This window comes from Salarias fasciatus, chromosome 18, assembly GCF_902148845.1.
Source record: "Salarias fasciatus chromosome 18, fSalaFa1.1, whole genome shotgun sequence".
In the NCBI taxonomy this organism is placed as follows: domain Eukaryota; kingdom Metazoa; phylum Chordata; class Actinopteri; order Blenniiformes; family Blenniidae; genus Salarias; species Salarias fasciatus.
In genome coordinates, this window is record NC_043762.1 from 6,498,916 (window position 1) to 6,511,453 (window position 12,538).

Sequence of the window (12,538 nt, forward strand, 5' to 3'; positions counted from 1 at the left end):
CGATTCGTTGATAAGTGAGTCGATGGGAGATTGGCCTGACAGAAGCCGCCCGAGCGCCGCAGTGCTGTAGTGTGTGGATATGAAGTGAGAGGAATCTGAAACTTTCTGAGGAATTACCAAAAGCGCTCGCTGGATTCGAGGTGGAGTTTTTTGTTTTTTGTTTTTTTCTTTGCGCCTCTTCGCCTTTTTTTTTTTTTCCTTCCTCTGAGTAAACCGCTGCTCATCTCTTTGTAGAATGGCTCGCTTCGGAGACGAGTCTGCTCCGGCCACGGTGGACTCCGGGGACGGGGACCCGGAGCGCGGCGGCGGCGGCGGCGGAGGCAGCGGCGGTGAAGGAGGCGGCGGGGACGCGCAGGACGCGGCGGCCGCGGCGGCCGCGGGGGGGATGACGGCGTCCATGAAGCAGGCCAAGGCGCAGCGGGCTCGGACCATGGCTCTGTACAACCCCGCCCCGCACAAGCAGAACTGCCTCACCGTCAACAGGTCGCTCTTCATCTTCGCGGAGGACAACATCATCCGGAAGTACGCGCGGAAGATCATCGAGTGGCCATATCCTTAAGGCGCACGTGGAGTGTGATCTGCGTGAAAGACGCACGTGAGCAGCTCCAAGTGTCAATTCACCACGTGTGTGAAGTGTCCTGTCAGGCCTTCATCATCAGCATCATGACATGTGGCCTCTTCATGTTACACCGCCACCATGAGCCTTGGTTTGATTCTGGGTTTGAAGGCCTTTCTGTGTGGAGTTTGCATGTTCCGTGTGTGTGTGTGTGTGTGTGTGTGTGTGTGTGTGTGTGTGTGTAAGGGGAGAACATCAACTGAGGCCTTGTTTAAGAGACAGCTTTTCATGATAACAGGTATCAGTTTTGCATTTTCTTTTCAGGAAAGTTTCGCAACATCTGTTCACAACACTTAACACAGCATGTAGTGAGCATGTTGGTCCACTAGTTGGCGCTGTTATCTGTTTCTGTAATGAATCCACATGCACACTTGCTGCAGAGAACAATACGAAGTCAACATTAACAGTGGAGAACACAGACTTCCATGTGGACAGAAGACCGAGCTGGATTGGACTGTCAGCTCTACCAAGTCCAGGAGAATCAGGACTGGAACGTGGACCAGGAGAATCTGAGTCCTGACACTCTGGAGGGAAGCACTGTTCTACTGAGCGTGAACAGAGCAGCTATTTACTACAGGAAATCTCGTTTTCGCCCATCTACTCGGCGATGGCTCCTGAAAGTGATGTTTTCGACAGTTTTAGTGAAGCTTGAGTGTTTTCAAAAAGTTCCACCTTGGGAACAATCTTCAAAAAGTTGTGGCTCCGAGCACCGTTGTCATGTAAACTCAAAATACCACACAGATTTTTTGCGTTTTCTCTTGAAATTGTGTGCAGTGTGACGGGGCCTTGATGTGTGTGTTTATGAGAACCTGGGAGTCACACACCGACACTGCGCCGCGCAGCGTGTAATTTGCCCCCAGCGTCTCTCGCGCTGCAGCGGGCGGCTGCTCGTGAGCGTGCTCGGCGAGTTCTCTCAGCCGGCTGAGCGCTAGCACGCGGTGATCATTAGAAGCGGCTCTGCCGGCTGTGGGGGAGGCATGTAGGCACATATCTGATGCTCAGCGCTCATTGGAATATGAACCCTGCCGTGAGTAGGTGTCGGTTCAAATCCAGCAGGCAGCGATTCTGCTGCTTCCTGCTGCAGCCAACAGTTTGGCTTTTTTTTTTTCTTTCTCTCCACTCAACTTCTTCTCCTTTAACAAACATGATGTGGGAATTTATTCCTCTCACCAAAAAAATCACATTGAGTAAGACGACAGGAAACTCGGAGTGTGTGAGTGTGTGTGAGTGTCTCTGCGCTGGCGTCCGACCGGTCCCCGAACAACCAGAGACATTAGAAAAGTCCCCGAGGGTGACATTAGACTGAACACAGGCTCCAATCAGCCAATAACCTGCTGACACCGGTTGCTATGGCGACTACCCAGATTCAGACACAAACTAGGAAAAGAGGCTGAAAGAAAACATCTGATGATAAAGAAATGATCTTTTCCCTGATGTGACTTTGTGTCTCTGCTGCTTCTCATCCAGTGCCGAGGCGCAGAGAATGTGATGAAAATGTCTGTATTTTAACAAAACCAAAGAATTCCTCAAGAAAATTACTCCGACCTCAACATAAAGCCAGTTTTATAGATGTGAAATCCAGTGAACTGTCCTTCAAACGGCTCCTCTCGCCATTGCATTATGGGTGTTTTTCCAAACTCCCCCAGACAGCATGGCTTTCAGGCGAACACCTCACGTCATACAGTTGACACACAAGAAGAGTTTCAAACGGGGGATTTTCACGCCGTGAGTCCAGAGAGCTACCCACTTCACCATCGTACAGGATGAGCAGAGAGTGGAAGAGTCTGGTTTTCTGGTCTGGGAGCCTCATGAGCTCAGCAGCGTGGCGGCGTTGCCATATCTACCCACCGCTCCTCCTGTCTTACACCCCCTCCGGTGCAGCTCGCCAGTCTCCCACTGTTACCTAACCACGGGCTCGGGGGGAGGTTGGGGGGGGGCGTGTGGGCGTGGGGGCGAGCGGTCAGGACGAGCCGGCCGCTGGCAGCGCAGGAACACGGCAGAGGCATGTGGGAGAGAGCTGGCCTGGAGGAGCTCGGCCCGCCGTGGGCCGTGGAGCCAGAGCGTCAGAGCGCCGGCCGGGCCGGGCCGGGCCGGGCCAGGCCGGGCCGGGCGAGACCCCAGGAAACATCCCGAAAACCCTTCCGCTCGCGGTCTCACGCCAGCAGCCGCCTCAGCTTCCAGTTTCCAAGCAGGACGCCTTCAGTCCCTGAGGCCTGGTGTCCATGTCTTCAATCATTTACAGGATGAACAATTCGAGGCTCAAGAAGCGCGGCGGCGTTGCCATATCTACCCAGTAATTACTGTGGTTCAGTAATTCAGGACTAAACTTGTCTAAATTTACTCTAAACTGTTGAAATTTGGCTAAACTTGTCCGAGAATTGAATTTCTTGGACTTGACTTGGGAGGTGAATGCAGAGACTTGAGGCTGACTGGTGACTCAGAGAGCAGTGTATGTTCGCAGGAGGAGTTGAGTTTTTTTTTCGAAATGAAACGATGAACTCATGCCTGAGTCGGCCGCTCGCTCTCATACCAGCTTTATGAAACCCAAACTAAGAATTTATTTCAGAATTATTCCACAAACATGATGTTCAGCAACAAGAGCTTGGCAAAGCACCTCTCTGAAAACCGCTACTGCTAATGCTACTGCTAATGCTACTGCTAATGCTAACGCTAATGCTAACGCTAAGGCTAATGCTGAGGCCAGATGTATTGAAATAATGACTCTAATGTCACTTTTGTGAATATTACCATTAAATTAATGGAAGATCAGACTGAGGCCCCCTTTACAAGACAATGTTTTCAAGTGAAAACACAAAAGTTTTGTTGTTTTTTGTTGATCCGTCAACACGACAGTGGTTCTCAGAGCGAATGAAAACACCACTTTTTGAAAACGGGGAAACACAACTTAGTACAGTAGTAAAGAGTTCCTCTGCTCATGTTCAGAAGTTTTACAATAAGAAGAATGTTTTCCTCCAGAGAAGCATGACTCCCAGTCCAGATCCTCCTGGTCCTGATTCTAGTCCTGATTCTCCTGGACTTGGTAGTTTTAGAGTCGACAGTCACCGTAGCAACAATCCAAGTTGGTGTTCTGTCCATATGAATGTCTGTGTTCTCCATTGTGATTGTTTAGAGAGAATTGTTGTCTGCAGTGTGTGTGTGGAAACACGACGACGATTTGTTTCCAGTTTGAAACGGTTGTCGTGTGAACGGGTCCTGAGATGGTACAGAGTCCACTAATGCAAGAAAGAGAGTTAAAATCCTGGACGTCTGTGGTTTTGAGTCCTGAAACAAAGCGCGCCTGCTGGGAGGCTCAGAACCAGGCTCGGCGGCGGCGGCGTTATGAGCCAACAGGCTCACAGCGGTGGATGTAATTCAGTGGAAATGGGCTGAGAGCTGCAGAGAGCCGTGTGCACGCTGACAGGTAACAGTTAGTGACCGAGTGGGCGAGATTTATTAAGTATTTCCCTCTTCTGCTATTTTCTGCTCGCTCAATGGCAACAATGCGGACTTGTCAATGTGAGTCAGTGTGAGTCCCCGAGGCCCCGGCTCGCCGCTCCTCTGCGAGTCGCTGACCCCGTTTTCACTGGAGGCAGGAAAATTAATACCGAGCAGCTCCGACCTCGCTGCAGCTCCACGGGACTCGGAGTCACAGGTGTCGCTTCGGCGCCAAACCGGAGGGTCAAACATAGGGCCTGTGGGCCAGAAGAGGTCAGCGCACCGAGAAAAGCACCCATCTTAGGACCAGGACCAGGAGAATCTGGACTGGGAGTCATGAATCTGGAGGAAGACATTGCACCTCATGATCATTCAGTCTGTTTTTTTTTATTTTAATTTAACCTCACATTTGTTTTATGGAGTCTGTTAGTTGAGGAACAGTAGGAAATATCACTTCTTCCACTTACTCATGATTTGCCATAAGTGGTTCTGGGAAATTGCTTGGAGAAATGCATGCTGGGAAATAAATTCTCCTTTCTTCCCCGTGTTGAATAAACCTTCTTCACAAGGTGAATCATCAGCGGTGCAGGTGGGAAATTTAGAATATATCTGGAGATTGGAACGACACTCGGAACGATTGAACTTTGGGGGAAGTGATGTCACAGACGTCATGTGACCAAATCAAGAGTCTCGTCAGGAGCTCAGTGTCCTCAGTTTGACCGCAGGACGACTGAACTAGTTTAGGATGAACAAGCATCCTTCTCCAGTCCACTGGAGTTCAGTGGCCTGCTAAGTGGCTAATGCTAGCGGAGAGACAGCAGCTCTGCGGCCGTTCCCTGGGCGTTGCGGTTTCCTGATGTACAGACAGTAGAAATGCGTTTGATGGATCCTGCTCGGCGCCGGGGTGTCGGCTGTGAAAGAAGCGCTCAGGCCAAGGTGACTCTCGCTGCCTCCCTCCTCAACCCCATTTCTCTTCATGAACAGCGCTTTTAAAAGCAGGTTGCCATGGATACCAGCATCTCTCTAACAGATTGCTTCCAGTGGCGGAGAATATGAACCGTGCCATTATTCATCTGTCACTTAATCATCCATCCGTCTTTTTTTTCTTCTTTTTTTTTTTTCTCCTCCGCTCTGAGCCACATGGTTGGAACATTTTTCTTCTCAAACTTCAGAGTGAAGCAGGAAGCAGGTGAGACGTTTGAAGACAAACAGGAGGAAGAAGAGCAGTGATGGAGGACGCGTCCTGCTCTCCGCTGTCGGTCTGGAGCTTCGGCTCGTTAAGGTGTCCGGTCTGAACCAGGGTGAGGTGCGAGGGCTGGATGAAGGAGGAGGAAACTGTTAGTGACGTCATAACAGGAACATTCAGCACACACACACACACACACACACACACACACACACACACGGCTGAACAGCCTGTTTACACTGGGAATGTTGGGATTCTTGGGGAACTCCAGGACTACAGGCATGATGGATATTTCAACGTCTTAGAGAGGAGAGAGGATTTATGTTCCATGTCCCTGGCACCTCTTTGTGTTTTACACAGTTTTCTTGTAATTCGTTGGAGCTTGTCGGTGTGTGTGTGATGCTTTTAGGGAACATCCACAGGTTGATGAATCTGTTGAGAAATGGGGCGTTCAGGAAACATCAGAAAAGTGAATAATCCTGTGACGAATTTAAGGCGTGTGGATGCATCAGTCAAGTTTTTTTTAATGTAAAGCATGTGAGATGTTTAGGGAACATTGGTAAATTGCTCAATCTGCTTGATGCATTTTTAATTTCGTTGGAATCTGGGTTTTTGATGGATCTGTCAGTTTTTAGACTTCAGACTCGCTGCAGAGTTTACTTTATACTGTGCCAATATTAATTTTTTTAATTATTATCAAGCTTTTTTTTCTCTCAATTGTTAATTCCTTAGAGAGCGCCACGTTTTAATCGATGCGATGAATAAATTATGTGGAGTAAACATCTTCTTTTCCAGCTCTGTGGTTATTACAGGAGCTTCATCCTTTCATGTTGTGTATTCTTTGTTTTTGTTATCGTCACATGTTCCACCAGTTTTTCTGCGTCAGTTTTGTCCCGGCTCTGCCTTGAAAGACTTTTCCTTAACTTGGAGGCCTTTACACCCTTCGAGTACATGATCCTGGCCACCATCACCGCCAACTGTGTGGTCCTGGCTCTGGAGCAGCACCTCCCGGGAGAGGACAAGACGCCCATGGCGAAGAGGCTGGTGAGCGTCAACACACACGGAGTCCGGCTCCAAAAAGTCCAGTGCGAAGCAGCGCAAAGCCGCTCCGTTAGTAGAGAGGGGAGGGTTTTCATACCGGCCGTTTTAAAGGCCGAAAAATGATCAACTGTGAATCAAATGTGTGGCATTCAGGGATTATCTGTAAATTGTAGAATTCATCAGCTTTAACTCACTGAGACTTCCATCTGACGAGATTCATTCTGACGGCGGTTTGTCACACGCTCTGCATACGTCCAGATATAGATATAGACGGACGCAGGATTAGAATCTGAAGGCACCGTTCCGTTTCTAATTCTGCTGTGAAAATGATCCATATGTGATACGGAAAGTGTCTGGCTGCGATCTGCCATCTGCCCCCCCGCCGTGTTCGGTCCTCGCCGTTTCTGACGGCCTCCGCGCTCCTTCCCGCAGGAGAAGACGGAGCCGTACTTCATCGGGATCTTCTGCTTCGAGGCCGGGATCAAGCTGGTGGCGCTGGGCTTCGTTTTCCACAAAGGCTCGTATCTGAGGAACGGCTGGAACGTCATGGACTTCATCGTGGTGCTCAGCGGGTGAGTGACATCCGCCGGTCGCCTTGACAACCTGCATTTTTTACCCGCAAAGTGCGAAATCTTTGTTTCAAACATTGTCAAGTTATTAGCTGCCAAACATACTGGTGAAATCTGTTTTTGGAGGAGGAACAAATATCACTTCTCCACACGCTCTGACCGCGAGCCAATCAGACGAGGCAGAGGCACCGCTCCGTCTTTCAGGCTTCGGAACAAAGGTTCACACGCGGACGGGACTCTGCCGCATCACGGCACCTCATTACCCACAATCCTCTGCTGCTGCTGTGGAGCCGAGCAGTGGATGTTGACCGTTGACATGACAGACAGTTTCAATACGGAAAGCAGCTCAGGCCGGGTTCGCACGACCACGTTTTCACCTTTTGTTCTGGGTGTTTGTTTCCATGACAACGGTGCTCGGAGTCAATGAAAACCCCACGTTTTGGAATCACCTCCCGAGGTGGATCTTTTTGAAAATGCTCCATCCTCATCTCGTGGGAAAGGGGAGGAACGCAGCTTTTCTGGACAACTAATCCAAACTAAAACTTTATCCAGGCATGTGAGGCGTTTAGGGAACATCCGCAAATTACAGACTCTAAACTAGGGCTGAACGATATGGGCAAAATTTCATATGTCGATATCCATGCCATATATCTCGATATCGATACGATATATTACAATGGATTCAGTGAAATTTAAGCATTTTTCAGAAAAATAAAAACATCCTAATACAAAAGGATGTTAAAAAAAAAAAATGCAGTTTTATTTATGAGAACTCACTGCCACTACCACCAAACTCGTTTGTGCAGATTCTGCAACCGCCCTCTGCCATCAGCTGTCAACCAGTAAACGAGGTTTGTGGTTAGCTGGCCTTACCTGTGCATGGGCAAGCTTACATGCAGGGCAAGCGGGAGAAATCTTGATATCGTTGATTTTGAGAAACTAATGTCCTGAATGTTCCTATCGCGATATCGATATGATAACGATATATCGTTCAGCCCTACTCTAAACATTCATATGAGGTGTTTAGGGAATATCGTGAATTTATAGACTTTACATATTCACTAGGGCTGTCAAATGATTAAAATTTTTAATCAGTTTAATCACAGCTTACAAATTAATTAATCATGATTAATCACAAATAATCGCAATTTCCAACTATGTCTGAAATATGCCCTTTTTTCCTGTATTGCATTAACAAAAAAACAACAGGACATGATTATATATATTTAACACGTGATGTGTTTAAGGTTCCAAATAAAATAAATATTCAAAAAACTAAAACATGCACACCATAACATAATGTCTGTGTGTGCAGCGCTCCCTCTGCTGTCCCTCTAAAGTTGACTTTTAGCAGGAGTTCAATTTTCAGGTCTGTAACAAATGTAGCACCACAAGAAAAGTAAAACTAAGAAACACCACAGTCACGGCTCCCGACGCAGCATGCGGGCACCGTGCCGCAACACTCCGCGCATCGCCGCACCACTCAGCGCTTCACCGCACCGCTCCGCAAGCTGCACGCCGCTCAACAACCCCCCCGCCACGCAAAGCTGTCAGCTGGCCAGCTGGTCATGATGCGCATGCGTCAAACTGCGTTAAAAATTTTAATGAAATTGATTACATAAATTAATTAACGCCATTAACGCGTTATTTTTTGACAGCCCTAATGTTCACATGAGGTGTTGAAGAAACATCAGGGAATTATAGGCTGTAGATTGCAGGCTTCGTTGACGTGTCAGGCATTTCTGCAGCATCAGAAAACTGTGAGGCTTCGTGATACTTGGTGTGAGTTTTATCCCAGTAAATGTTAAAAATTAAAGATGTGTGGATGTTTGTCAGGTAAAAAACATAAGATAGTTTTGTCTGTTCAGAAAAGTGGGATGTAAAAGGAACCATCTGATTTAATGCACTTTAAATAGAAATTTATTCTGTCTTCTTCACTGTCGTGCTGAGATTTCCCGTTGGAAACTCAGCCCTGAATGCAGCAGGTTTGTGCGTGTCTGTATTTTTCATTTTTTTTATTTTTCTATGTGTGCTTCTTTGTTTCTTGTTTATTTTTAAAGTGCGACAGAAAGGGGAGAAGAAGAAGAAAAAAAAAGCTTGAGATTAACACTCAGCCGCCGATTGTTGCGTTAATTTAGTGGGCGCTCATGTTTCGGGTTGGCGGCTGTGATTGGTGAAGCGCAGGATTAATTTCAGACTCTGATTGTCAGCTTGTGTCGGAGCGACCGTGTGTGCGTCGCAGCTTGTTTTGGGGTATTTTTCACTCGCGTGCCTTTAATCCCGACATGCTGCCGCTCATGTCTGACGTCGGGTTTGAGACGGTCGAGCCGGACGAGCTGAACGCCGCTGATGTGCTTCAGTATTTACATTGATTTGAATGTGTTATTGTGCTCTGCTAATGGAAGTATTCAGGGATTAAAACTGTTTCAGGACATGAAAAAAGGAGAGAGATGTGTTTAGAAACTTGCTTTTATTTGGAGAGGAGAGGAGAATGTTGAACCGCACCTCCTGCGGTTGGGTTGGTGGAGTGGTAGTCTCACAATCAGAAGGTTGTTCATTCGATTCCCATCTCCCCCCGTCCGCATGTAAGACCCTGAATCTCCAGCTGCTGTAACATCAGTTTGTGGGGTTATAAATTATACCTTGGTATTTCTCATATGGTACTGTTCTAGTATGCCCCACTGGAAGGCGTGAGTCTGTATCAACAGTAGCTGTTATTAGCGGTTAGCATTTAGCTTCTCTTTCTCAGAGTCATCTGCATGTTGGCAGATAATGTCCAGATTATAGAGCGTCTTCCTCACATCACGCAGTGTTTACAGCTATATGTTATATCAGCGCAGCACAAAAGATCTATCTTTTTTTTTTCTTGAGTACTACTGCTTTTTTGTTTGTTTTTTTGCCTTGTGGCTTTGTTACAACATAGAAATATTATACACATATCCCGTTTTGTTGACGCTCCAACCTGTTTGACCCGTGAATCATGAGGTTTCCACCTGTTGTGCGGTGGTGAGTTGGATTCCTGCGTCCGTCCATGCAGCTCAGATTGGAGAGCGCGTGCAGCGTGTTTCCATGGCACGGTGCAGCTCTGCAGGCAGGAAGAGGTGGGTGGATAAGTGGATTGGCAGTGGAGTCTAAAACCTGCTTCGGTTCGCCCCCAGGACCTGTGCGAGTTAAATGTGAACGCAGAGCTGCAAATGTTATGCAAAAGCATGAAGGAGGGAAGAAAAGAGGACAAAAAGAGGAAGGAGGCCATGTTTGTTCGCCGTCAGAGGAGCTGACTGTCGTTATGGGCTTTATGGCTGCGTGTGTGCAGGATGCAGAAGCTGCTAATGCTAATACAGTTAATGTCACCGCTAAGGCTAATGGTGCTAATGATATAACTCTCAATGCAGACTGCTGCTATTGCTAATTCAGCTAATTCAAAGACCACTGCTGAGGCTAAAAGTGGCGATGCTCGCACTCCCAGTGGTGTTGCTAATGCTAATCCAGCTAATGCAAATCCAACTGCTAAGGCTAATGGCGCTAATGTCACTCCCAATGCAGTGGCTGCTGCTAATGCTAATGCTGCTAATGTTACTGCTTCAGTTGTTAAAGTGACTGTTGTTATTCTGTAGTCAATTACCTGAAAGCTTTAACATTTGATTTCTAGCTACTGTAAATAAAAACGTACGCATTACTTTAGAGCAGCAACTGTGGTGTTGGCTATTAACAAATGTGATTTTGAGTTATTTCTTCAAGCTGAGTTTCTCAAATACTCACTGCCAACAAAAAGATGAATAGTTTGATTTGTTTATTGTGAGGCTGCTTAACGGAGAAGAAAGTTTAGCAACTTCGTGTCATTTCCGTGTGACTCAGACTGGAGTGTTTCTCAGGATTTCTTCTTTTCCATAAAGCAGAGTGAAGCGTCACGTTCACACAGTGACACATTTACGCTGAATTTAATGGATTAAAGTTGGTTTTCACTCACAGTCTGTCCTGTCCAAATTTAATAGATTTTTGTAACAAAACTCTCTTTAAACGAGGAAAAGTCGGTTTCAAACTCGTTAATCTAATTTGTAGTTTTGCACAGTAAAAATATAAAATGAAGCTAAATTATTTCAAATATATCAAATACACTCAGTTTGTAGTTCTTTTTTTTTTTTTTTACATGAGTAGTTTTTGTATTGTTCCAAAGGAAATTCCATTGTGTTTCATTATTACTTGTTAAATATAAAGATGCATAAGTTACTGGTTAGTTTGGAGAAAAAAAAAGAACAGTTTCCGTGAAATAGATTAACTTTATTGAATTTTGATCAGTTTTTAAACCATGTTGATATAGATAATGTATATTTATTGTAATCTGTATTCTATTCATTTATCACTTATAACTCACTATACAGCACTATACAGCATAGGATTAGGGTTAGGGTTAGGGTTAGGGTTAGGTCCTGGCATTGTGATCATCTATGAATGTTTATAACTATAGCTGCACGTGCTATAATGGCATTATAATGCTTTATAAATGTACTTATAATGTGTTATACAGGGGGGCTTCAAGTAAAGTGTTACCATCACTTCTAATTTGTGAATTCAGAAAAATGTCTGAAAATGCAAAATTTTCCTAAAATCATACTTCAATAAATAAAAAATATAAACTGGATGCTGCTCAAATATATTTTTTGTTTGACTGATTGAATCATAGATATAAACTGATACAGTTTAGTATGAATTTCTTTCATGTGAGGACTGGGGCGGCGGAGAGTTAAAGGCTTTGATAAATATGATGGAGCGAGGCCATTAAGAGCTTTAAAAACAAATGTTGAAGAGGGTGGGGTGGTGTGACTGTGTCTGGATGTTCGCATTAGAAGACGGGCAGCTGCGCTGTGAGCCAGCTGTTGTTGAGGGAGCGACGGCTGTGAGGTCCTGTAATAAAGTGAATTACAGTCGGTGCGAGAGCCGAAGGCTGAAGAAAGAAGTCTTCTCCTGGTTCTATTGTGAGAGGAAGGACTTGACTTTAGCAAGGAGACGGAGCTGGTGAAAGCCAAGTCTCGGCTCACAGTCAAAAATGACTCCAAGGTTATTCACCGTTTGACTGACAGGGAAGCTCAGCGATGAAGTGGACAACATGTTGAGATGCATAATTTGGCGGGGGGGGGGGGGGGGGGGGGGTGTCATTGAAATGAAGGAAGCTGCGAGCCTTCCAATGGTTAACACCTGACAGGCAGCTGTGGAGAGTCCAGAGCAGGTGGAGCATTGGGGAGCACAGACTGATGGAGCGGCAGGTCATCAGCCTGCAGGTGTAAAGACAGGTTACTCTTTGAAATGATGTGTCCAAGCAGCAGCATATACAATGAAAACAGAAGTGGCCCAAGGACAGAGCCTTGTGGTACCCCGGATTACAGCAAAGCAGGTTGAGACAAGTGATCATCAAGCATCACCGGAAAGGTCCTGTAGGTCAGGTAGGAGCTGAGCCATGGGACAAGTGTCCTGTAGACCAATGTGTAGACCAACATGTAGACCAACATGTAGACCAACATGTAGACCAATGTGTAGACCATCATGTAGACCAACATGTAGACCATCATGTAGACCAACATGTAGACCATCATGTAGACCAACATGTAGACCAACATGTAGACCAACATGTAGACCAGCATGTAGACCAGGGTATAGACCAAAACAGTGATATCCAAAAAAGGCTGAAACTGAACA

At 46.3% G+C, this 12,538-nt stretch overlaps 1 protein-coding gene across 1 annotated transcript in view; it reads left to right on the forward strand.

Annotated features, from left to right (window-relative positions):
• Nucleotides 1-234: 234 nt before the first annotated feature.
• The window catches only part of cacna1eb (calcium channel, voltage-dependent, R type, alpha 1E subunit b), a 49,511-nt gene continuing 37,207 nt past the window's right edge, over nt 235-12,538 (forward strand). Inside the window, 3 exon segments of the mRNA XM_030114195.1 lie at nt 235-549; nt 6,176-6,281; nt 6,711-6,850. Of these exon segments, the coding sequence (XP_029970055.1) occupies nt 236-549; nt 6,176-6,281; nt 6,711-6,850 (560 nt within the window). The 5' untranslated portion in view covers nt 235.